Source organism: Vicia villosa, linkage group LG1 (genome assembly GCF_029867415.1).
Source record: "Vicia villosa cultivar HV-30 ecotype Madison, WI linkage group LG1, Vvil1.0, whole genome shotgun sequence".
NCBI classification, from domain to species: Eukaryota; Viridiplantae; Streptophyta; class Magnoliopsida; order Fabales; family Fabaceae; genus Vicia; species Vicia villosa.
In genome coordinates, this window is record NC_081180.1 from 155,813,750 (window position 1) to 155,841,129 (window position 27,380).

At 29.6% G+C, this 27,380-nt stretch overlaps 3 protein-coding genes across 17 annotated transcripts in view; 2 read left to right on the forward strand and 1 right to left on the reverse strand.

Moving 5' to 3' along the window:
- Positions 1 to 14,072, forward strand: part of LOC131644507 (mechanosensitive ion channel protein 6-like) — a 47,438-nt gene extending 33,366 nt beyond the window's left edge. Inside the window, exons 1-2 of one of the 2 annotated variants that reach the window (XM_058915024.1) lie at positions 11,535 to 11,680; positions 11,787 to 14,072. In XM_058915024.1, coding sequence (XP_058771007.1) covers positions 11,675 to 11,680; positions 11,787 to 13,775 — 1,995 coding nt within the window. In that variant the 5' untranslated portion in view covers positions 11,535 to 11,674 and the 3' untranslated portion in view covers positions 13,776 to 14,072. Of the gene's footprint in view, positions 1 to 11,534; positions 11,681 to 11,786 lie in introns of those variants that run through there. The other variant, XM_058915025.1, reaches the window with a different exon arrangement.
- Positions 14,073 to 14,424: 352 nt separating this feature from the next.
- On the reverse strand, positions 14,425 to 18,842 carry LOC131644509 (protein ENHANCED DOWNY MILDEW 2-like). 14 transcript variants are annotated; one of them, XR_009296537.1, is made up of 5 exons: positions 18,589 to 18,842; positions 18,279 to 18,453; positions 17,590 to 17,686; positions 16,438 to 16,544; positions 15,054 to 16,011 (listed from the first exon to the last, which is right to left on the reverse strand). XR_009296537.1 is itself a non-coding variant. In XM_058915027.1 (4 exons), the coding sequence occupies exons 1-4, from the start codon at positions 18,609 to 18,611 to the stop codon at positions 14,950 to 14,952; spliced, it is 324 nt and encodes a 107-aa protein (XP_058771010.1). In that variant the 5' UTR covers positions 18,612 to 18,842; the 3' UTR covers positions 14,425 to 14,949. The 14 variants fall into 14 exon arrangements, 4 of the variants coding, with proteins under 4 accessions (XP_058771010.1, XP_058771011.1, XP_058771012.1 ...); XR_009296535.1 differs by having other exon boundaries at positions 17,590 to 18,026; XR_009296531.1 differs by having other exon boundaries at positions 17,590 to 18,181.
- A 6,167-nt stretch (positions 18,843 to 25,009) lies between these two features.
- Positions 25,010 to 27,379, forward strand: LOC131657975 (uncharacterized). The gene is made up of 11 exons (XM_058927318.1): positions 25,010 to 25,150; positions 25,241 to 25,508; positions 25,589 to 25,668; positions 25,756 to 25,807; positions 25,868 to 25,946; positions 26,132 to 26,270; positions 26,358 to 26,392; positions 26,621 to 26,741; positions 26,822 to 26,926; positions 27,071 to 27,127; positions 27,227 to 27,379. Exons 1-11 carry the CDS (start codon positions 25,010 to 25,012, stop codon positions 27,377 to 27,379), a joined length of 1,230 nt encoding a protein of 409 aa, XP_058783301.1.
- Position 27,380: the final 1 nt, after the last annotated feature.

Consider the following 27,380-nt stretch of genomic DNA (forward strand, 5'->3'; position numbering starts at 1 on the left):
GAGGTTGGCAAAGAAATTTTCAGTAAAAAAATATCAAGCTTTTTGTCTTAGGAAAAGATGAATGTGTAAATAGTTGAACTGTGTAGCAGGACGGATCAAACCATATTAATACTAATTGAATTATGGGGTCAAAACATATATATATATATATATATATATATATATATATATAGATATATATATATATATATATATATATATATATATATATATATATATATATATATATATATATATATATATATATATATATATATATATATATATATATATATGGGGATAGGATAAAATAACACTAAGGTGTCAAAGTTTAATTTGACACCAAATCTCAACGGTTAAAATAATTGATTAAACGGTAATACTAAATAGTCTATTTTTTAGGAGAAAAATATGCTAAATATTTCTTTATTATTATTTTATTATATTTACTATCACTGTTTGATCAATTATTTTAACGGTTCAGATTTGATGTCAAATTAAACTTTGACACATTGGTGTCATTTGATACTATCTAATATATATATATATATATATATATATATATATATATATATATATATATATATATATATATATATATATATATATATATATATATATATATAAAAGTATATATATATATATATATAAGTTAATTAGTTTAGCTATGTAACGAAAAGCAGAATGTGTATGTAATGCAATGTGGGGCCAATTTAGAAAGATGATCATATGCTATCCAAATTAATTTTCTGTATTATTCAATTATCCTATGCTATCCAAATTAATTTTCTGTACTATTCAATTATTACATCTAAGAAGTCTAGCTAATCTTAAATAACACACACTAGTCTTTCACTTTTTTATTTTGTCGAGCAACCTAAGGTTAAAGTATTTACCTATTATAATAAATTTCAAATGAATTATTATTGATCATCCACATTATCACTAGTATATTTCAAAAGTCTTTCACTTTTTTATTTTGCCTGTTTTCCTAATTCAAGCAAGCTAAGGGTTAAAATATTTATCTATTATTTATTATATGAAAACATGTAGGTTTTAGATTCGCTTGGTTAAGATAACAATTAGGTATTACTGTTAAGGATAAACTAATGAACTAAACTATTTCTCTACCATAAGAAACAACTAAAATAACATTTCATTTAATAATAAACAAATTAATGATCAATTATAAATGATCTACATTTAAATAATATATAAAGAATATACATTAACATATATATTTTTTTACTAAGCCTCAATATTTATTTCAAACTATAATTATAACTTTATTAGTTAAATTTTAAAACATCATACAAATGTAGTAAATTGGTTCAAAAATTTTTTAAGAAAATTGTTACTTATTAAAGTTTAATTGTTCTTATTATACTAACTTAATATTTACATTCATATAATATAATATTATTTTTATTTATGATTAATATTAAAAAATTATTATTTTATCAATGTAAAGAATTAATTAATGTGTAAAAATAATTAATATTTTGATAGTTTTTTAAACTTTTTTGTATCAGTTAATTATAAGTTATTTATTGAATCTCTAATTAATGTTTTTAAGTATAATTAATTATATTTTAATCATTATTTATTTTATTTGTGATTTTCTAACAAATCCTTACAAATAACTTTGTAAAATACATCAAAAATATGTGTTAATTAGTATTAAAAGAAGTGAAAAAAATATATATTAAATATAATAGAAAAACAAAACCTTATAAATGTACGGTGTAGTGGTTATATTTAGTGTAAACATATCATTACTCAAAAAACAAAAACCAAAATTTAACTAGTATATTTTGTCATGCAACTTAAGGTCTGACATGTATGCAACTTTTCTGATTCTTTTGATGATCATGGAGGGTCCGAAAAACTATGGAGAAAGTTTCTGATAAGTGCGCTTGCAAACTATGTTTTGTCGGGACGGTTGTAACTTAAGGAGAACCAGATCTTGTGGTTGAAAGGTAAAATACACCCTTTTGATGTTAGCTTGTTTTTCCATTTGAATACGGCTCTTTTGAAGATTTGTTTTTAATGTGTTCAAAATTTGTTGACGTTGTTGCAAGGAGTCTTCAAGAGATTTTTCTTGGACGGATTCGGCCACATAATCAGTAATACTAGGTGGGTCACGGCCGTAAAAAGCTCGAAAAGGTATTGTCTGAATAGAGGAATGGAAAGGCGTGTTATACCAATATTATTCAAGATGGAGAAACTTGTACCATTGACGAGTGTGGGTACTAGCAAAACATCTAAGGTAAGTTTCAATTGATCTGTTCACTACTTCTATTTGGAAGTCGATTTCAGGATGGTATGATGTATTGTATTTTAATGTGGTCCCTTGTGTTTTATGAAACTCCTTCCAAAAATTTCTAAGGAACAGAGGGTCTCGATTCGAGACTATGGATATTGGGCAGCCGTGAAGACGAGCAATGTCAACCGTGAAGCGGTTTGTGATATCTTTTGCTGTGAAGTTAAATGGCAGCATGATGAAGTGTGCAGATTTGGTGAAGCGATCACAAATGACCCAAATACATGTATGACCGAATGAGTTTGGCAAGTGGGTGATGAAGTCCATGGAGATGTCTTCCCACACCTTGTTTGAAATAGGTAAATGTTGAAGCAATCCTTTTTTTGAGTTAAATACTTGTTGTGTTGACAGATACCACAATGTTTAACCAAGTTTTTAACCTCCTTGTATATACCTGGCCAAGAAAAAGATGCAGACACACATACGAGAGTTGCTTTCACTCTTGAATGTCCAGCAGTCGAAGTGACATTAAATTCATTGAGAACACTAGAGTGCAACTTCTCAATATCAAGTATGAAGAGTCTTTATTTGTAGAATAAAAGTCCATTGGAGTACTTGAAATTTTTTTTGGCAGTTCCATTGTTGAGTACCTTTGTAATGACTTGTTGTCCTGCTCTATCTTTTGTATAAAACTCTTGGAGCATGGACAAGAGATCTGGAATTAGTGATAAAATGGAAAACAACAAGGGCTCATCGGTGGAGTATTTCCGACTTAGTGCATCTGCTACCACATTGGACTTACCAGGTTTGTAAAAAAATTCGAAATTGAATCCTTGCATTTTGGCTTCCCATTTTTGTTGTTCCGGAGTTTGAATTTTTGGAGTAACATTTTTTGAAAACTCTTTTGATCTGTGTAGATATGGAACTCTTGGCCTATCAAGTATTGACATCACTTTTAATTGCTTTGTTACAAAAAAATTTCTCAAACATAGACAGATGCCAAATGCATTCAAAGACACATCTTTTTGCTGAAGAAGACGATGCGGTGACCATCTAAGTCTTGGGACAAAACCGCACCAATTGCTACGCCTTAAGATCACTATGTCGGTCATTCTTCTTTGTAATTCTCTAAAGTCTACGGCCGCATCTATACCCCAAACGAATTTAGTGGAACGCAACAAATCGGTAAGAGGAGCGGCGAGTGTGGCATATTGTTTAACAAAACGGTGATAAAACCCTGTGAGACCCAAGACTCCTCTGAGTGTCGTGATAGATCGTGGTTGGGGCTAATCCAAAATGGCCTTCATCTTTTTTGGGTCTGGTGCAACAGTACCAACAGAAATAACATGTCTGAGATCAAGCACCATATTGACTGCAAAAACACATTTGGACAACTTCACAACATAAGTATTGGTCAGTAAGAAATCAAAGATAACCTACAAATGAGATATGTTCAGTGAAATTAGAACTATAGATGAGGATGTCATTAAAAAACACCAGAACAAATTTTTCTAAGTAAGGTCGCAAAAGGTAATTCATAGCCGATTGAAAGGTAGAGGGAGAATTTTTCAAGCCAAAAGGCATGACAAGAAATTCATAGTATTCGTTGAAAGTACGAAAAGTTGTTTTATGTTTATCTTCTAATGCCACTCGGATCTGGTGATAGCCTGAGCATAGGTCTAATTTGGTGAAAGATTTGGATGAGCCAAGTCCATCTACCAATTCATCAATTATTGGTATAGGAAATCTATCTTTAATTGTTACCACATTGAGCGCGCGGTAATCAACACAAAACCACCATGTGCCATCTTTCTTTTTTACTAGCAAAACAATGGATAAAAAAGGTTGTGGCTAGGAATAATCGTTCATGCACTCAACATGTCCTCAATAATTAATGCCACAATAGTCTTTTGTGAGTGGGGATAATGGTAGGGCTTAACATTGATAGGGGCGGTATTGGGAAGAAGGGTGATATGATGATCGATGGGCTTGGGTGGGGAAAGTCCTACTTGGGATTGAAATATTGTGGGGTACTGATGGAGTAGGTTTGAGAGACGAGGGTTGATATCAGAAGGTAAATCTGCCAAGGGGTGCGGCTGTGTGGAAGTGTTTGATGCAATGGTTGGTTAGAGGATCATGATATGTATGGAAGCGGTGTAATTTGTATGTACAAGTTGTTTGAATTGATGGAAAGTGGTGTGTTGTGGAAGAGATCCAGAATCCCCTAGTAAGGTCATGGGAGCATCATTGTGGGTGAAAGTATTTGAGGGAATGGAGAAATCTACTTGGATGGTACCTAGCGTCTGTAACCAAGCCATGCCAAGTACAACATCAGCCCCTTCAATTGGAAGTATATAAAAGGGAAGGTAAAAGGTTTGTCCTGTAGAATAATCTTGACATTGTTACAAATTCCTTCACATTGTAAATGGGAACCATTCCTAACCATCACTGAAAATTATGGAATTGGTGTAGTGGCAAGGTCCAGATGATGTGTGATTCGAGGCTGAAGGATGTTATGTGTATTCTCAGTATCAACTAAGACCATAATTGGTAAACCGCTAATTAATCTTTTAAATTTGAGTGTTTGCGGCAAAATTGACCCGTTAGAGCTTGGGTTGATAATTTAAAATAAGTGTCTGATGGGTTTGTTTGTATTTCTTGGTCAAGGGTGTCTTCAACAGTAGGTTGAGTATCCATAGGGCCTTCTTCGGTCAAAAGGATTAGAAATCTTCACGAGGAACATTTATGACCGGGAATAAACTTCTTATCACAATTAAAGCATAATCCTTGGGCCATTCTCTCTTGAATTTGGGCTTGGGATAATTTTCTGATGGGTAGCCGGGGTTGGTGGAGGGATGGGGTTTTGGGATGAGGGTTATTTTGGGTTGAAGTTATAGGCACGGTTTTGGAGGTGGGGACAGTTGGGTAATTTAAATTTTATTTGGTGTATGGGTTCACATAGGGTTTTGAAAATTTTGACTTTGAATCTTTAAGTTTTGCTTTAATTAGTTTCACTAGGCCGACTGCTTGGGGTATGTCGGTGAGTTTATGAATCACCATTTCATTACGAATTTCAGTAGCAAGGCCATAAATAAAACAGTTTAATATTGCATCTTGTGGTAATCCAACAACTTGATTACCTAGTTGTTCAAACTTTAGGATAATCAACAACAACCCCATCCTATTTTAACTGATATAATTTGGCCTGATAATTATTATAAGTTGATGGGCCAAAACACAATTCTAAAGCCTTTGTAAAAGACTTCCAATCGGTTAATAATTGATTTTAATGCATCCATTTAAACCAACTCAAAGCATCACATTTCATATAAAAAGAAATTAAGGGTAATCTATTCTCATCAGGCAGTTGGTAAAAATTAAAAAACTGGTCTGCTTGAAAAAAGTCATTCCAAAGGGTTAGAACCATCAAATAAAGCTAATTCCAATTTTGGTGTTCTAAAAGGGTGAGGGTGGTGTGTTGGAATTGGGGGTATGGTTATTGTTGGTCAAAGGAAGTAGTATAGGGTTGTGTGGTTGAAAAAACAGGGGTTTAGGGTGGTAAGGAACAAAAGGGGTTGGTTGAAGTTGTTGAGGGGACGTGAATCTAATGGGTGTTAGAATGGTAGGTTATGGAGTGGTGTGAGAAAAATTGTGGGGTGTCTAGTAGGTGTAAGGTTTGGAGAGAAATTTGTGGTACTCAAAGGTGTAGATTGAGGTTGTTGGGATATATCTAATGAACTGGAAACTGTATGAACAATAGTGGCTGTATGAGCAGACACGGTGGGTTCCTTCCCCTTTTGAGTCGCCAACTTGGTGATGGCAGCCATAAGAGATTCATAGTTTGAATTTTCTAGCTTATTGTCCGTGTCCAAACGAGTGTGAATCTGTCCAACAGTGTGCTGCAGATCTGTAGCAGCTTTCTCAAAATGTTCGTCAAGTTATTGTTGGGTCTCATTCATGACATTGTCAAGATGGATGTGTGTTGTTTGAACAACTTCTTCAATAATATCTTTAGAAGAGGGATTTTTGGGTTTGGGGGGAGCCATGAGTGTGAAAGATGAAAGCGCAAATGATAGGCTATGCTTAGCTAAAGTTAGATCTGACCAACAGTGTGCTGCAGATCTGCAGCAACTTTTTCAAAACATTCGTCAAGTTGTTGTTGGGTCTTATTCATGGCATTGTCAAGATGGATGTGTGTTGTTTGAACAGCTTCTTCAATAATATCTTTAGAAGAGGGCTTTGTGGATTTGGAGGGAGCCATGAGTGTGAAAGATAAAAGCACCAATGATAGACTATGCTTAGCTAAAGTTAGATCTAAGAGGCATTAAAACAAATTTTAATAAAAATAAACTTCATACTCAATCCGTCTCATATTATAAGAGAAATTTACTTTTTAGATTCATTGAATAATTAATGTATTTGGTCTATATATAGACCATATACATTAATTATTCAATAAATCTAAAAAATAAATTTTTCTTATAGACAGAAAATACTTCATAACACTACAACAACAAAAAAGCTCATTAGTGACGTGAAAATCACGCCACAAAGTGCAAAAACACATCACAAACCAAAATTTGCGACGTGAAAAGTTACGCCGCAGGAGTCAAGGTGGCAACTCAGTAGTGACGTGATTTTCACTTCACTAAATAGTGAAGTGAAAATCACGTCGCTAAATTTGGACCAGATATTCACACGTCAGTCAAAGCAGGCGTGGCAGGTTTGGTTCAGAAAAAGATTCTTAAGTTGCGACGTGATTTACATGTCACTAATTGGTGACATGGAAATCACGTCACTAAATATTACCATTATTGAATATATATATATATTCTGTTGGTCAACGGTCAAAACTTTATTGTCCAGTCTGCACCACATCAAGTCAGTCTGAGCATGTTTTCCCTCTTAAATGTTGCGACGTGTTTATCATGTCACAATTAACTTTTTTTTAAATTCAAAATTGTGTCTCTCTGAACAAAGTGCCTTTTTATTTTTTTATTTTTTTATTTTATTTTAGCGACGTGTTTTACACTTCACAGCCTTTTTTTATTTTATAAATATTCTGACAACCAAGATATATAACATTATTTCCATTATTTTATTTAAACAAATAGTAGTGACGTGATTATCACGTTGCAACAGCTTTTTTTTAGCCATGTGATAATCACGTCACAACATCACGTGGCTAGGAAAATATTTTCTTGTAGTGTAATTTCTCTTAAATAGCTAGGGTTGAAACTTCTAATTGGCCATTGGCCAGAAAACATAAAAATAAAAGAAATAACTAATGCAATAATGTTAAATACACCCTTTTTTTAGTAGAACCGATGCTTTCTTAACTCTAATTTTTTTTAATGAACTCTCATATATAAAATTAAAAAGGTGGGGAACATACAAAATAGATCGGTCAGAGTCCTCAAAAAAGATGGAAAAACAAGCTTCCATCAACAGGATATGAACCAATAGCAAGGCAAACCTAGCCTATTACTTACAAAGTTCTTCCTTAAACCTAACGGAATGGACTCAAAAATGGTTAGCGATGTCAACTGTAAACCTAAATTAGCCAGAAAATCTGCACAAGTGTTGTCTTCCCTATAAATGTGAGAAAAGAAAAGATGATGATTGGAAAAGAAAGTGGTACAAACCAACCACTTTCTTCTAAGCTGCCACAGAACAAGCGCAGAATTTGAGATTGCTTGAACAACAAGCTTGAAATCCGATTCAATCCAAAGCTTGTGCCAACCCTTGCTAATCGCAATCTCTATCACCATAATAGCTGCTTGGAACTCATCCAAAGTTGAAGACAACCACCGGACAGAATCAGCAAAAGCATAAATGAAATTACCTCTGCTGTCACGAAAAAGACTCTCACATCCAACAGAAGAAGATTCAAGAACGAAAGCCCTGTCGCAATCGCACTTCATACAACCGAAAGACGGAGGCTGCCAAAAAAACTCTATGATCCGGGGAGCATCCGGAGGCCGCATTTTAATGTTAAACACCTTAAGAAGACAAAAGTCTTCCATAGAAGAGGAGGAAGACATCAAATAATTCTTGAATCAGGCCCAGTTGCGCGCCTCCCACACAAAATAGAAAATGTAGACAACCGCCGCTTTAAGCACTAAAGAACATTGCTTTGACTTAGAGGAGCACCGAAGCCAGCAATCCTCCAGAGGCGAGGGAGGAACACGGATATTGATGGAGTGATAAAACCATTTCCATATTTTCTTCGCAAAAGGGCAATCGAAGAATATGTGCCTGGCCGATTCCTCCTGAGACCTGCAGAGCGAACACATAGAAACAGAAGGGAAATTAAGCCTTCTGAATTTGTCATCTGTTGGAGTTTTATCCTGCACAAACTTTTAAAGAACCAAAGACTTAGCCGGAGGGATATCGCAGCTCCAAACCGACTTGGTCCAAGGCTGCTGACACGAGGGAGCCTTGTAAATATAAGCATCTTTGATAGAAAGCTCCCCGGTTAAGGAATGCTGCCAGTACAAAGTGTAACCTTTTGAACTTCTTACCATTGTTCATATTGTTAAGGTAATATATTAAACTATAATCATTTTTTTTTTAAATTGTCATTTTTTGTAATAAATAGTTGATGTATTTTCCGTGACTTACTCCATTTAATATTGGATTCTTAATTTATTGCATGGACAAATTTTAGTGCCTATAAAAATGTCGCAATCTATATTGTTAATGTGGAATAATAGATGGTCTGGTTAAAGGGTTGCTTGGTCTAGGAGGATGTGCCTTATTTTGGGTCCACTTTTTCTAGAATTGGAAATTCTTCTTCGTTGCAGTCGATAAACATCAAATAAATGTTAGAACAATATTATCTTTCCTTATTCACTTAATTTCAAAGTCTATAATAGAGATGTGTCCACTCTAATACTAGTTTTGTACATTTGTCATTAAAAATTTCCTTAAACCGAATAAATGATGTCATGGAAGAATGATACATATAGCCATTAAAAAGCAGACATAACTTTGATAATAAAATGTTGATTACAAAGAGAGATGAATGTTGGCATATGTTTATTAGAAATTATGATTGCGTTCAGATAACAATAATGTTAGAAAAAATTGAAAGTTTTATGTGACATAAGGAATCTCTCAATTTCAAAGTCTATAATATAAAGATGTCCGCTCTAATGCTAATTTTGTACATATGTCATTAAAAGTATCCTTAAACCGAATAGATGATGTCTGGATGGATGGTACATAGCCATTAAAAAACAAACATAACATTGATTTGAATACATAATTAGTTCTTTCTTTTATAATTGAAAAATTATAACTTGAATAATACATGTTTAATTAAATAAATGAACACATTTTAAAATATTTATAATTTAATTATTTATATTAAAAATAAGATAGTTATTTATAAGTATAAAATTTCAATTTTTTTAACCAAATAACCAATCTGTTTTTAATATAACTATAAAAGCAACAAAATTCATAAACCCTAAATTTAAGAATTTGTGTCTCTAAATATGAGATGTCTATACCAATCGTTAGTTGGTCCAGTGGTGATTGGCGCTGGACTTAGTAGGGAGAATTACGGTTCGATCCCCTGCAATTTTTTGTTTATAATTTTTTGTTTATAATTTTAATATAAATGTAATTTTGTTTATAATCTTAAATTTGAAAATAGTATAATTTTGTTTATAATCTAAATATAATAAAATAATATATTTTAATTACACTTTAACATTTTTCACATTCAGATTTTTATTTCTTTAAAATTCTAATAAAATAGAAATGTAATTTCTTAACAAAGAAAAAACATTCCATGAATCTCTCATACACCACGCGAAATTTCAAAAATGTCCGCAGCTTTTGTAGATGCATTTTCGAAAGCATTTTTTTAAAAACATTAATTTTTTCGATAAATACATCTACGGAAGCGTTAAACATAGTGGAACTTGATATTACTCTCGTTTCAACCCCTTCGATAGATACATCTATGGAAGATTTTATGAACTTAATTAATTTGGATTTTTCCAATTAATTGAGAAATTAATTTGGAATTTTCCCAATTAATTTGTAAGTTAATTTGGAATTTTCCCAATTAATTGAGAAAATCTCACGTGAACTTAATTATTTTGGGATTTTCTCAATTAATTTAAGAAAATCCCAAAAATTACTATGTTTTAAGACTTCCGTAGATGCATCTACGGAAGAGTTATGTAAGTGCAGCTATAGAATAAAATAACGTTAAACAAAAAAAATGGTGTTTTCGGGATGCATCTAGGGAAGCACAAAAACATTTTTGTCAATTCGATAGTGCGTAAGAGACTCATGAATTTGGATGAGTAATTATAAAAAAAAAAAGAAATTTAGTTAAATTTATTACTAAAGGAGATGGACTATTTATTTAAGGGTATTGCTAGCCAGTGCCCTCAGGGAAATGGTTAAGCATTCAAAAAAAAATTATAGAAAATTTAATATTTCAATTTTCGAGGCATTAAATACGTAGATTACCGAAATAAATTTACTATTTTTAAAGTCTTAACTATTGCCCTGAGGGCACTGGTTAGCATTTTTCTTTATTTAATACCATTAAAAAGTTTTTATGTAGAGTAGTAAATACACTTAATTTTTAAAAAGTTTTTTTATGCCATTAACTAATTATTAAAAAGTGTATATAATTATTTAATGACGCAGTTTATAAAATATTTAGTGTCATTTATAAGTTTAAAAACTACTCTATTTTTTTTAGCAGTTTAAAATGTTTGAATTAAAATGTTTGATTAAAATGTATATTTTTACTAACTTTATTTCTATTGGAGTATTTGTTTTAATTTCTTGCTTTCCCTACTTTTCATTTTTGTGATTGACACTCTTTCTATGATCAACTAATTTTTTAGAGTCTCTTTTACGAAAGATGTTAACTAAGAGAGACAATGCGACATTATATTAGATTAATAGAGAGAGAAAAGTCACGAGGAGAAATAAGTGTCCACCAATATTTATTTGTTGAGAATTGCTATTCATACATCAAAATTCTTACACTTATACTTTGTAAAATACATCAAAAATATGTGTTAATTAGTATTAAAAGAAGTGAAAAAAATATATATTAAATATAATAGAAAAACAAAACCTTATAAATGTACGGTGTAGTGGTTATATTTAGTGTAAACATATCATTACTCAAAAAAAAAAAACCAAAATTTAACTAGTATCTCATACTCGTTAAACTATGACACAAAAATATAAACCATTAAAGAAGGGGGGTCATAGCATGAGTAACAGCATTAAATGCATGAGTATAGGAGAAGCCAATAAAAGAGGAACTCACTAGCACAAGGCATGCTATGCTAGGAGAAGCCAAAATCAATACCGCAGTTTTTCTTCCAAAGCAAGGAGAGGGTCTCGGAGCACATAGAGGAGCAGCTTTGGAGTTTACTACTTACTGCAATGGAGGTTACACATTATTTTTTAACATTTATCAATTATGTTTTCAGAATCTAATTTTGATTCAATTTAAGTTTCAAACTCTTCTTACTCTTCATCAACAACAACAATGCAGGTGGTTATCAACGTTGACGAACACCACCGTGGCAAACGCAAGAAAATATCTGAGATCCAAGATGAGAAAGATGAGAATGTCCAAACAAGCATTGTTGGAGAGTCCAGCTCTAATGAAAACCGCAAAGAGCCTATGGCGGAAGAACTAGTGACCAATACTGTTTGGAGAAGAAGACCTGTATTAAAGCAACACCCAGGAGGAGGTCAGTTTGCTCCATCATCTCTCAAAGATGAGGATCACTCAAGTAAGTATAAGAAAAGAAAATTTAGTCTTTTGATTTTAGTTGAAAGGCTAGGTTTAATTCTTATACCTGCTTTATTATTAACCTTGACTCTTCCATTTTTGTGGAATACGGATTACTGGGAGGTTAGTATTTGGAAATGGGAAATCATGGTTCTTTTTTTAGTCTCGGGTCGGTTCTTGTCTCGTTGTATCATTAGGATTATTGTGTTTTGGATTCAAAGAAAATTTCAATGGAAGGTCAAGGTTCTTTACTATGTATATACTTTGAAGAAAACAATTCAGAATTGTCTGTGGTTATTGCTATTTTATTTAGCATGGTTTTTCTGGTTCCATAACCGACTTCACAGTGTGATCAACTCTGTTTTATTGGAATATTTGGAGAAAACTCTGTTGTGTTCCTTTCTGGCTGCTGCATTATGGCTCTTCAAATCCTTAATTGCTAAAGTTTTAACCAGTTATTTTTACTTGAGAACATATTTCGGCAAGATTGAAGAGTCGGTCATCAATATATTATTGATTAATATGCTTTCTGGACCACATATGGTTGAAATTCGAAGGGCTAAAGCACGAGAGGAGGAAAGGCTTGCTACTCGTAACTTTTCTACCATCACAATTGAAAGGTCAAGGAGTGAGATTAAGGATGGTGATGGAGTAACTCTCAATCTTTTGCATAAGCTGAATCCAAAATTTGTGCTTTCTTTGGAAATGAAGAGCTTAGTGAAAACATTTACCTACGGAGCACTTGATTTGGAAGACGACCATTCCACATTAGTCACAACTGAAAAGGATGCTAATGCAGCAACGGAACAAATATTCAGAAATATTGCTATGTGTGGTTCCAGGTCTATAGACATTGAGGACTTGATGCCTTTTATGATTGAAACTCAAGCTGCTCAAATTGTAAATCACTTTAAAGGAGCATCAGATTCTGGAAAAATAAGTCAAACTGCCTTGAAGGAGTGGATTCTGAATGTGTTCAGGGAGAGAAGAACACTAATTTTAAGAATAAATGACACCAAATCACCAGTCCCAAAGTTATACAACTTGCTGAACTTCTTAGCTGTCCTTGTGATTTCTGTTAGTTCGATTTTGACTTTGAAAATGATCACTACCAAAACACTTACCGTAATTGGGTCACAGTTCGTGTTGGTTGCATACATATTTAAAAACACATTGACCACTGGTTTTGAAGGAATATTTTTTGTTTTCTTTATGCATCCCTATGATGTAGGAGATAGATGTGACATTGATGATACAGAACTTGTTGTTAAAGAAATAAACTTAATGCAGACTGTGTTTATATCGTTTGATCAACAACTGGTAACCATACCCAACAGCGAACTTAGCAAGAAAGTCATATTTAATCATAATCACAGTCCTGACTTGGAAAAGGCTCTGCAATTCTATATTGATGTATCAACTCCCGATAACAAAGTTTTACTGTTGAAAGAGAGAATAAAGGAATACATGGACGGAAAGCAAGATCACTGGTATCCTTCACCTACCATAAACATGGATTGTCAGGAAAGACTGGACATGGTAAAAGTGGCTGTCTGGCCAACTCTTAGAATGAACTTCGTAGGCATGAGAGAAAGTGGCATCAGGAGATCTATGTTGATAGAAGAGTTGATGAAAATCTTAAGGGATCTTGACATTCTATACTTTATGCCTCTAGAGATAAATGTCGGAGCTTTTCCTACCACTTATGATTTGCTCCTTGTTAGTTGTTGGACAAAAACTACCTAGTACTGATCATCACAGATTCTTGGTTGGTTGGCTCTATTTGAGATATAAGAGGTTAGCTAGATTAATTATTGTTGGTGTTCTTTACTTAGTTAGTTAGTGTGTATGTATAGGCTTAAGATGGTCAAATTGTAATGATGTCTTAACTTGTTGATTGGAAAGCTAAGAAACCTTCCTGCTGAGAAGGAGAAGGATAACAAGTTTGCTCCAAAAGATATTATGCAGATTATCGATTAGCTTCTCTTTTTCTTATTTGTTTTTATTATTTTGGTATTAGAAAAATATTATTATATCAAACTTTGGAGGTTTTACATGACAATTCATTCTTATTTATTTTATCATTTTAAGGTTGTGATTATGTTAAAATTAAACTGCTGTGATAAGGTATAAGATAATGTATGTGCTTTGATGAAGACTTTTGCTACCTTGAGACTTGAGTGGTCACTGTAACCTTTTGTAATGGAAGTGGAACTCTTGTGTGTATGATCTTAAAATTTTGTAGCAGAGCAGCTCCATTTCCAAAAATGAAGTCTATGGTTCCATAGATTTCGCATTTGCTGTAGAATTGTCTCAGCGAGTGTGCGCAAAGCATGTCTCGATGCCTTAGCCAAGCTTCTTAGTTTCCATATTGCGCGGGTCTATCAGTTTTCAACTTTTGAGGCTGAGTTGCATTAGGCATGCTGCGGGTTTGAAAGTGGTAGCATATATTCTTTTAAACATCAATTGTTTTTTGGTGTCACTGCTGTGTTGGAATTGTGATACAACATTATTTTATGCTTCCATCCATTTCAAGATCTCCATAAGAATAGATATTCCACACATTACAGTTCCAAACCCAGCATTTGGATTGCCAAAACAGCTACCATAAGAGCCAGTCAGAGTGCTGTTTCAAGAAAATGCATTAATACATTTAAATACTTCATATTAGAAAAAGCTTCTTTCATACAATTTGGGGCGAACATAATTCAATCTTACAAAACTGCAGTGGGCAACATATTTCATATTACATGATACATTCAAATTTCAAGTGCAAAAGCTAATACAAAAAAAAAAAAAAAAATACTTTGAATAAAATACAAAATTCAAAAGTTGACTTTTTGGTCAAGAGTTGACTTTTTGAACCAGACTCGACACTCTTTCCTAGACTATTTCTTTTCAATTCTTCAAGGCCACTCCATCATGCCTCAAAGTTCTTCATGATCCATAAGCCTTGTAACTTGGCATCATGTAGCACACAACATAGACCAATCAACGTTGTTTTGAAGACTCCAGACCTGCAAAAATTAAGTACATATCACCACAATACCAACTGCATATTACAAGCAAGCTTCCAAAACAGTTCCATAAACAACAACTTAAAAGCGATGCCAACCTTCAAAATGTACGCCCACTTATGTTGGTTCAAGGGCATGATAGATTAAATGTTCAGTTCAGACTAGGGATGTGCAAAAAAAAAGTTAATTGGACTAAATACTATAACTGAATTGAACCATAAAAAACTACAACCACTAAAATAGATAATAAACTGAACCACATATTACAACCAATTCAGTTAACCAAACTTAAATTATAAACTACTAATGTGTCTACCCGTGTAAGCAACGGGATAAAATTAACGAATATAAATGTTACAACAAGTTTAATTACCAAGCAAATAACACTACACGATTTTTATAAATTATTGAAAACTCACTATAGAGAACGTTTGTAGCGTACACACACAAAATTCCTTCAACATGAAATAGTAATTTATCTTGATTAAGAAAAAGATGATAATTTTCCAAATACATCACTTTATAAAAATGTTAAAGTTATTACACTAACTACAATCAATCAAGACCAAGACTGATAAAGGAAAACAACAACTAACTAACTACAATCAATCAAGACCCATAACTCTATGCAAAGATATATGATTCATGTCTTTTATAAGCCATACGTTGGAGAAATAATTGCCGACTTCTTTACATAAGTTATCAACATGGGGTTTGTTCGTTAATTTTGAAACTTCGCAACCAATGTAGTAGATTGCATCTCATCTCCATATTCCACTAAGAAAATTCTGGCCTTCATTTAACCATTCTAACTTCAACGAATACGGGATAATAAAGACAGAGAATTTGTAGCATCACATGCATTGTTTTAATGGAAAGATTCGGAATAAAGAGAATATTGTTCGTTGGTGTAAGAGCCTCAATAACATGAATTTTGCAGCTCCTGGATAACGTATATGGGATAGCTGCATTATAAGAAAAAACATGTAACAGATGCAGAGTAAAAAATATCATGATTATATTTGTTACCAGTTCCAAGCTCTGTATCTACATGACCATGTAGAATCAATTTTAATTACAAGGTAACAACCAATAAAAGAATGATTTTGTTAGTACTCCTACGTAGGATTATATCGTAGAATCAATTAGCTGTTCAGTTTTAGAAATAATGTTAGGAATTATTTCCAGATAATTTACAAAATTCAATGACTTATTTTTATTTTATTTAAAGTGATAGATATTTCTCATATTATATTAGTTGCACGGGCATATTTATGTCAGGCAGACTAAATATATTAGTATAAAATATACTATCGGTTCGACTTAACAATACTTTAGTCATAGATAAAAACATCAATTTAAATAAGTCCCTAAGGAAGAAGAATTCATACATTATAATATCATCACCATCATCACACATTGCACAAACAGAATCAAACAAATCATCATCTACTTTTGAGTCTTCATTAGTTTCGGATGTTACTGTCGGTATCATCATCTGTAAAGCCAGATAGTGACAATTCTTCAAATTTCGGAAATCAGTAGTAAAACCAACCATAAATAAATATAAATAATATATATGCCTAAATAAAATGAATGAAAGGGAGATAATAGACTACATAAATCATTTCTGATAAAGAAAATGAAATTAAATATGCAACAAATTCTCATAATTAAAGCTGTGAGCAAAAGTTTTTTCCATCATCGCGGTATTTTCATTAATCCCTTAAAACCTTTAGTTGAACAACTTTTTTTAATCATACTTAAAGAGAAAAATAATTTTTAGCAAAATAACATGAAAAATTAAATTAAAACTCTAATAACAAAAATGAGAAATGTGAAAATCAAACAAAACTGACAAAGAAAAAAAAATTTGAAGAGTACACAAAATACAAATCATTCATTACTTAAATAAATAAGGACTGCAAACTAATTTTCCAAGAGTAAAAAGCTGAGAGAAGAAAAACTGAAGAAATAAAAATTTTAAGAGTACTCGAAATACAAACCACTAATTACTTTTTTGATAAAAAACCATTGATTACTTAAATATGTTATAATTGCAATCAATATTTCAAGAGTATAATGCAGAGAGATGGAAAACGTGGAAAATATCGAAAGAAATAAAGTTTAACCAATCAATACTGCAATACAGCAATCAATATTACAAGCACCAAGAGAATAAAGTTTAACCCATCCTTATTTTAAAAAAATAAATAATCTCATTGCTGAATCTGGGCCTTGGAAACCAAGAGAATAAGCCAAAAACATCCACAGAGGGTTTACAAAAACAACTAATTAAAATCTTCTTTTTATCAACCAACACATGAACATAGGCACCATCTTCATGGCAACTAATTTAACTTATTACAAAAGCTAACTACTAAAACTAAAACTCATTGCAAACACAACAGAAACACAATTTAAATAAAAAAATCAACCACCATTTCAATGATTAAATTTAAACAAGGGATTGGGGAATAAAAAGAAAAAAAAATGGTTTCCTATTTCAACACCACAATATATTTGAGAAAAAAAATACATACCTTACACCGAGCAAGTACAACATCTATTCTAGTAGCTTCACCAACAAAAGACATGTGATCCAGTAAATCCTTGTGTGAAGATTTAAACCCATAAGAGCTACAAAAAACATTCAGTAAAAAACCATCACAAAATGCACTTTTCACTTAAGCCATCACTCATTACCTTACAAAAATGAAAAATCAAGAAAAATACCTCAAATCTCTATTCTTACACAAGTTTCTCAAAAAAAAATCAATAGAAAATCAAGGTTTTGTCTTAACACAATCAAGAAATCAAAGTGTAATTAAAACAATTTTAACAGTGTCCTGAAAGCTTTTATGCAGCTTCTGAAGCTTAATCCACCTTCCATCCTTTGGTAGAAATAGCACCTCATGTTTCAAACCAAACAGATCAAACTTCCAAGTGAAACCTACATGAAAATCTTCTACAATCCAATCTGCAAATTCAATTTGAATTGTTGTTTATGGTCCTAAACGCTCAAGTATTAGCGGCAACAACAAAGGACTTAAAATTATAAGCAGCTCCCTCACGAATCTTATTTTTAAATCAAGACAGCATAGCTTTTCGAACAGAAGCTTAGATTTTGTCACCCTATAAATTTATAAACAATGAATAATAAACAATAAAAATTATGACAAAACCATATAATATAATCGACCAAGAACAATCAAAGGAAACAACAAATAACCTTATCATCCATGAGAACCATTTCTATTGCAAAAAACTTATGTTTCACATTCATATTTTGAACAAACAATAACAGAATAACTCAAACAACAATGTTCCATGATTCCTTTGGAGGAGTGATTTCCTTAACAGAGTCATGTCCTCGGGAAGCCATTCAAAAAACCTGATCGAGAAATCTGGAGGAGAATCAGTAAATATACCACTGAGTAACAAATCCAAAGTCGGATGAAATTGAGGTTCAAATTGGTCTTATTTATACTATTGAATTCATATGGAATCAGCATAAATCAACATAAAAATCAATTAATTACCTGGAAAACAGAATAGATGACATTGATGATGAGATGAATCGGGACTGGGAGAAGAGAAATCAATGATGACATTGGAAGTGTATCCGCTGATAAGTTGTATTGAAAAATGATTTTATTGAGAAACCTATGTTGGAGGTGAAACTGACCGATTATTCTTCACGTTTCATCTGTATTTGGAAGGAAAATCACTTATGCCTGTACCAAAGGATTTTAACTGACACATAAATGGTTTTTCCAAAAGGCTAAAAAAAAATATGAAAAGAATTAACCTTTATTGGTTTCGCATGGCCCAATGCAATATAATAAACCAAATAGCAAACAAAATAAAATAAAATGATAATGACAATTAACTTAAACAATACAATACCTCAATATTATAATAATATTTTAATATTATAAATAAAAATATTATTAATTATAGAAAGATTATTATTAATAGCAAATTTAAAAATAATAAGGACTCTGTATAATTGAGAAATGGCAAACTTGCCAAAAAAAACTCCTTTTGTTTTATTATATTTTACTAGTATTTAAACCTGTGCGAGGCACGGGTTAAATATTTTATAATATTTAAAAAACACTTATAATTTAAATTTATTATCTATCATTATTATTTATAAAAAAAATTATTGAACTGATATAAAATTTACTAGTTTGTATACCCGAGCGAGGCACGGGTTTAAATTTATGAGAAAAATATATTTTAGATTTATTTATAATTTACAATTTAAATTGAATTTTTTTTATAAGTGGTGAGATTTATAATAGTTTTTAAAATAAAAAAAAATATTTAGATGTATTTATAATTTATTAAAAATATTGATGTGAGCTTGTCATGTGCATTTACTCATCTTGCTTTATTATATTTTATAAAAATAATTTAATTATTAAAAAATAATTTTGGCAAAATATTTTTAAATTCTAAATTGTAATGTTTATTTATAAAGAATAGAATTTGTTTTAATATTTTTGTAACTTAGCAAAAAAAAACATTCAATTATTAAATATATAGTATCAATTAAGAAACTAAAACCAAAATCTTTTCTGAAGTTGCTCGAAATTATCTATGCGACCACGTATGTTCTTCTTTCTCATCTTAATATATATAAATCCAAGGTTGTCATGATGGCAACCCTAGCCACATGTCACCTTGGTAATATCTCTAAACAAAACTTGGCCACATGTCACCTTGATATTAAATCTAAACAAAAACCCTAATTTTGACATTTACTAATTTGTCCTTACATTGAAAATAAAAAATAATAATAATTATAATAATAATAATAATAACTATAATAATCATAAACATAATAAAAATAATAATTATTATACTTATAACTAAAATACATATTATATTTATTTAAATATGAAAATGAAATAAAAATTTCCTTAAAATATATATTAGAGAACATAAATAAATTATATATATATATATATATATATATATATATATATATATATATATATATAATAGAGAAGAACTAAAAAAACATAAATACAATTTAAATTTATATTTATCATTTCTAAAATATAATTTAAAAAATCTCTCTCCCTCTCTCTCTCTTATACATTTTAAATTTAATTAAAAGTAATAAATCAAAATTTAAATTATAAATTAATTGTAAATTTCATATATAGTTGCAATAGTCCGTTTTTTATACTCATGAAATTATGTATTAAGATTCTTTATTTAAATAACTTATAATATAGAAGAAATAAAAAAAAATACTAAATGTAAATTAGTTTTAAAAACTCTTCAATACTTTTAATTCATGGAAGTTACATAATAAAAACATCACTAAACTATTAATTTCCTAAACGTTACATGATAAATGAGTTATAAAAAGCATTTTAAAATTTAATAAATAAAATTACATAGTTAAATATTTAAAAAAATTCAATTCATAGTTTATTATAGTAAAAATAATTTATTAAAATATTTTGAATTTTATTATTTGTATAGGAAAACCACATATGCCAATATATTAAATTATTTTTTATTAAAATTTATTAGATTTTTCGTACAAGATTTTATTAAAATCTACAATTATATATTTTAATATTATTAAACTATTACTGTAAAATTTCATTAATTTCAATTATCTACTCGAATTTGTTTTATAATATAATGACTTTAGTTTTATAATTTATTACTATTACTATAAAAAATTCTATTCGTAATTTACTATAGTACAAATGTATTTATTAAAATATTTTTAATTTTATAATATTTTGAGAAAAAATAAATAAGTTAAACTATTACATTATTATTTTTTTTGTTTAGATTATTAGATTATTACTACAAGATCTTGATACAATTAATAAATATATTGTGTAACTGATATTCTTAACCTTTGATTAAAAAAATATAAATGAAATTTAAATTTATATTTATCATTTCTAAAATATATTATAAAAAATCTCTCTCTCTCTCTTATACATTTTAAATTTAAATATAAATAATAAATCATAATTTAAAACTTAAAATTATAAATTAATTGTAAATTTCATATATAATTCCAATAGTCAGCTTTTTATACTCATGAAGTTATGTGTTAAGATCCTTTATATAAATAATTTATAATAGAGAGGAAATAAAAAAATAATACTAAATATAGATCCATTTTAAAAACTCTTCAATACTTTTAATTCATGGAAATTACATAATAAAAACATCACTAAACTATTAATTTGCTGAACGTTACATGATAAATGAGTTATAAAAAACTTTTTAAAATTTAATAAATAAAATTGCGTAGTTAAATTTTGTAAAAAAAATCAATTCAAAGTTTATTATAATACAAATTTATTTATTAAAATATTATAAATTTTATAATTTGTATAGAAAAACCACATATGCCAATATATTAAATTATTTTTTATTAAAATTTATTAGATTATTATTACAAGATTTTATTAAAATCTAGAATTATATATTTTAATATTATTAAATTATTAATGTAAAATTTCATTAATTTTCAATTATCTACTTGAATTTTTTTTTTATAATATAATGAATTTAGTTTTATAATTTACCATTATTACTATAAAAAATTCTATTCAAAATTTACTATAGTACAAATGTATTTATTAAAATGTTTTTAATTTTATAATATTTTGAGAAAAAAATAAATAAGTTAAACAGTTAATTACATTATTATTATTTTTTTTGTAGTTTATTAGATTATTACTACACGATTTTGATACAATAAATGAATATATTTTGTAACTGATATTCTTAACTTTTGATTTATATTTGTTAATATTTTGTAACTCATATTCTTTTATTATTATGATCATTTATTTATTGTATTAATATAAAATTTAATTAATAATTTTATCAGTCATTATTTGTTATTATGTAGTCCGTTATCATTCTATATATAAATATTTGATATTGCATTATCATTGTGTTCTAAACACATACCATTTGTGATGCTCTTCAATTTTGTATAATAAAAATTTTAGTTTCTCTTAATTTATACTCCGTAACATTAATTTTTGGGGTATAATAGAGACTCAAATTATTATGTTATAAATATTTAAATTCTCTTTTATATTGATACAATTTTTATTTGTCTTTTTTTGTATCTTTCTATCTAATTTATATTTTTATCTAATTATCTTTTATTGATTGATTTGAATCAGGAGAAGATCATAAATTTCTGGTGCATCATTGTTGCTTTCTTGAGAATTTTGTGAAATGATCGTTCATGTGGCCACATAAGTGAATATCTAAATATCTTTAACTCTAATATACGTCTCAATAAAAATCCTATTTTATTGATATAGTTTTTGTTAGTTTGTTATTTTTTGAGTGTAATGTTTCAATTCGACATAGATGTAAGTATTGTAGAATAAGTATAATGATTTCGCAAATTTTTGTGATTATATTATATGTGTTTTTTCTTTTTTATCTTATAGATCACATCATATAAAGTAATATAAACTAAAATTTTTTAATCATCTATCACCTAAAAAATGTTAAATATAAAAATTATCATTTATTCTTCAAATATTTCTCTTATGATATTTTACAGAAGCGATGTAATTAACATTTGTGTTTAAATTTTTTGGTATGTTTTGGTTCACGGTCTTATACACATTAATACATATCGAATGTCTTGAACTGTAATCGATCGTTTTAATAATGAAATAAAATAAAAATAGAAATCTGCATCTCAAACATGTGATAGTATATCTACCACAACTAATTTTCTCTCATGGACAACTATAGGTTGTCATATCAAGAACATCCACTCAAACATGTTATATTATATCTGCTACAACTAATTTTCTCTCATGGACAACTATATGTTTCCATATCAAGGGTTACTTCAAGGAAATAGTTGAAGATATTGGCGACTAATGATGAATGTGGAGATATAGATACAACATTAAATGTAGTTTACAAAGAATTATTAAATAATATTTTTTAGTAGATTAATATTTCTTTTTTTAAATTTATATATTTTAAATTATCATAATAGATTTTTTATCTAATTTATTTTCTTTCACATTAAAAAATTAATAATATAATTTCAAACATAATCTAAATGGTCTAAAAGATAATTCTATAAGCTTTAACATTAAAAAAATTAATAGTATAATTGCAAATATAATCTAAATAGCCTACAACATAATTTTATATGCTTTCACATTATAAAAATTAATAGTATAATTGCAAACATAATCTAAATTGCGTACAAAATAATTTATATGCTTTCATATTAAAAAATTAATAGTATAATTGCAAACATAATCTAAATGGCCTACAAGATTATTTTATATGTTTTCACATTAAAAAATTAATAGTATAATTACAAACATAATCCAAATAACTTTTAAAATAATTTTATATGAAAATAAAAAATTAAATATCAACTATTATAAAATAATTGAAGTTTTATTTCAAATATATCCGTGCGAAGCACGGGCCGGTGATCTAGTTTAAGTAATTTTGTTTATGTGTTCTATTAATTATGCAGACCTGAATGATATAGCATCCATGTGGCTGATATGATAGAGAAACACCACCAAATTTACAAATCTTCATTAATTTTTTTTAAAGAATATATATAATTATTTTAATGTTTCAAAAATAAAAAATATTAAATTTAGATGTATGATTAATAATAATGATATAAACTTAAATATATTAGAATAAATATTTAAAATAGTAATGGGTTTTACATAAAACATAATTGTAAATAATTGGAAAATTATCGAAGTTATAGTAAGATATAAGATTTATTTCAGAAAGAAAAACAATCATTCAAAATATTGAACATAAACATTGAAAAAAGAGAATAAATATTATCAATTCAAACTGTTGAGTAGACATAATCCAACACTTCATATATCTGAGTAAGTTTATAATTGAACAAACCATCAATGTCACCTGTAAAAATATTTGGAATCTTATTAGATTATAATTCAATATTTGTATTCATAAGGAAATTATTAGTATTAATTATTAATATATTATTAATATATAAAAGCAAAAGTACCGGGAAATTACACTAAAAGCCCTCTGAAAAAACTACTAAAATTTTTCTAATTCCATGAGTAGAAAAGACTTTTAACAAAATAACTCAATATTATTGATTTGACATTAATTACGGGTGATGTGTTACCCTCTTAATTTTTGTTGGTATTTTATTTTTATTTTTATTTTCTAAAATATACATTACAAAACTCTATCTATCTATTATAATATATAAAAAGTAAAGTACCTGATAATTACACTTTAAGCCATCTGATTAAATAACTAAAACCGTTCAAATTCTATGGGTAAATTTGTCCTTCTGAAAAATAAAGCCACCATATTCATTTAACATTAAATGTTATCTATTGTGTCACTTTTTGATTGGTTGATTTCATTTTTATTTATTTGGTTTTTCTTTTTTTTATCTATTTTATATTATATTATTTTATATTATAGGTGAAATAATCTCAAAAGCTGCATTGATAATATAATTTGGGTTTAAATATCTAAGTCAACCCATAATTACTCCCCTACACAATAAATTCCTGGCCACGTGAATCAAAGAAAAAAAGCCACGATATCTGGCTTGGAAAACACAGAACTTCATTTCTTCATTAACTGCAATCTTTCATTGTTCAATAAACCTTTTGTGTTCCATAGGCTGCATAAAACATGACCAAATGCATAACCATGTCTATTCTGCTGCATCTTAGTACCCTGCGATTTTCGCTCCTCTTCCATCTCAAGACAAATCCTTCGTCTCCATCACCTTCGCCGCGATTTTCACTCCTCCTTCATCTCAAGACACTATCTTCGTCTCCATCACCTCCGTCTCTAACTTCTGTTAAACACTGTTTATATTCATCTCCATTTGATTCATCTTTGATAATTAACTAATATCTCTACTCTTCTTGCAGTGTTTGTATGTGAATCATGTGTCGCCCAATTGAGCCATTGAAAGAGAGCAATGATTCAAAAGATTTGTGGAAGATCGCTGTTAGATGCAAACATCTATGGACTGTCACAAGTTCTTCAAACAAAGAACACATGGAGATGGTTTTGGTTGATTCTAAGGTACTGTAGCAAGATATGGTTCCCCACTGATTACTTATAATATGTTTTGTGTTGATTAACCACTGATGATGAAATGTTTATTTCTTGCAGCGTGATATGATTCAGGCTGTTATCCCTGCTTATTTGCTTTCGAAATTCAAATCTGAAATTGAAACGGGAAACTCTTATATCATGCAAAATTTTAAAGTTGGAAAGAATGATTTTGCTTTTAAGTCGACAAATCATACATACAAATTGGTTTTTTGTGGCTCAACTTCTGTTAAGAAAGCAGAATTTCCTGACATCCCTCATAACTACCTTAACATTATTGGTTTGAATTCCATAGTTGAAGGAAGGTTTCAATCAAATGTTTTGGTTGGTAAGTTCCCTACACCCTAATTTCAAACGTTATAATTTATTTTTGTTGAAAAACTTTAACCAATCCATTTTTTTTCTTAGATTTGATTGGAGGAATCACTGATATCACTCAAACCCAAGTTAACGGTGACAACAGCAATAACAAAATAGTTTTTTCAATTGTAGATGCCAACAAAACAGTTGTACAATGTACTCTTTGAGGGCAACTTGTTGTTCAGCTATATGAGTATTATAAGAATAATAAGCAGGCCTCTGATATTGTCATTGTGCTAATCAATGCAAGGGTTAAAGAGGCTCAAGGTAATCATGCATGATACAATAGTTTAAATGTAAATGCTTATTTTCTTTTATATCCAACAGTTGTAACTGTTTCTTCAATTTCTTGTGATTCAGGAGGATTTCCAGTTAGTGTTTCCAACACATGGAATGGAACGAAACTGTTGATTAATGACCTTGCTATTGAGGAGGTCAAGAGTCTAAAAGAAAGATACTAAAGCATGTGTCTGTTTCTTTATTATATCGTTTGGAATGCTTATTGAACTTCTTTTTAACTGTCTTGCATAATCATTTATTTAACTTGATGTTGATTTTAATTGAATTAAATATTGTGTTTACATTTTTCAGACTTGGTGTTGATTTGCCTTTGTTATCATCTTCAAGTGTACAAGTTAAGGCAACGCAAAACTCATTTTATTCTGACTATGACAAATTTGCTTGGAAGGCTGAAATAATGAGTTTCCCTGAAATAACAAATCCGCAACATGTAAGAAAGATTGATTGATTGTTTCCTTATATTGATATCGTTCTTAAAGCCTCATATAACTGTAATTTATATTGGCCAACTTTGTAGGAAACAACCGGTGTTACCGTTGCTACCCTCGATAAGTTTGATGCTAGGCAGATAGGATGATACTATGATGGATGTGTGGAATGCACAAGGAGTGTGACTGCCAAGGATGGAAAGCTGAAGTGTTTTAAGGATCATATTAGCCCAGAACCTGTGCCACGATATACTTTATATTCCTCTTCCATTTCCAACTAGTAATGTTTATATTTTCTTACAAACAATGAAGATTGATGTGTTCTCCTACCTATGTTTCATGAATTATTTAGGTATAAGCTTGATATAACAGCTGTTGACGGCAGTTCGAAGGCAAAGTTCGTATTTTGGGACACAGACTGCGTGAAGTTAATTGGGAAGTCTGCTCTTCAAATGAAGATGGATTTAACACAGGTATGTAATTGTTGCATACAACAATATTTAAATCAATTTTTTTTGGTTTTTAAGGTGTCTAATACTTTTTATTCTTATAGTTTGTTGATTACGATCCACTTGAGTTCCCTTACGAACTTGACTCCATATTGAAAAAAGAATTGGCAATTAGAGTTGTTTATCAGCCTAAAAATGGGCGACTTTCTGTCATTGGCTTCAAAGACTGATGAAGATGTGCGTAATAAAATTAAGGAGAGTTTCAAATTTGAAGAGGTAATCTTTTGTAATCTCTGTTTGATGAGTGCTTAGTTTTCTTAGGTCGTACACTAACTGTTTGTTATTTTCACCAGACCTCAAAACTTCGAGCACCAGAACCTCTGTCCTGGGATGACATGAATAACATTTCTGTATGTATTTTTTACATGTGATATTCTTTGTTTGCTGAGCAACTTTATCATTGTGTCATTATTGTAAATCTTATTGTTGCCTTTCTTTATTCATGATAGGAACCTGTATCTGCATCTGCAGAAAATGACCTGACCATTGAAAATTCAGGACTCACTCCATGTAAGAGACTTATAAATGATGCAGTAGAAGATAATGATAGTGTACAACAATCATTAACCAAGATGGCCAAAGATATTAAACAGGAGAAATAGT

What these genes read in the sequence shown, in the direction of transcription:
- LOC131657975 (XM_058927318.1), top strand. Translation starts at nt 25,010, where the DNA reads ATGTGTCGCCCAATTGAGCCATTGAAAGAGAGCAATGATTCAAAAGAT. An exon ending in TGGTTTTGGTTGATTCTAAG is followed by an intron (nt 25,151 to 25,240) that starts GTACTGTAGCAA and finishes TATTTCTTGCAG; the next exon opens with CGTGATATGATTCAGGCTGT. An exon ending in TGAAGATGGATTTAACACAG is followed by an intron (nt 26,742 to 26,821) that starts GTATGTAATTGT and finishes TTATTCTTATAG; the next exon opens with TTTGTTGATTACGATCCACT.
- LOC131644509 (XM_058915026.1), bottom strand. Translation starts at nt 18,611, where the DNA reads ATGTCATCTATTCTGTTTTCCAG. An exon ending in TCATCTATTCTGTTTTCCAG is followed by an intron (nt 17,687 to 18,588) that starts GTAATTAATTGA and finishes TGTTTTTTGTAG; the next exon opens with CTCTTATGGGTTTAAATCTT. An exon ending in TTGTACTTGCTCGGTGTAAG is followed by an intron (nt 16,545 to 17,589) that starts GTATGTATTTTT and finishes CTGGCTTTACAG; the next exon opens with ATGATGATACCGACAGTAAC.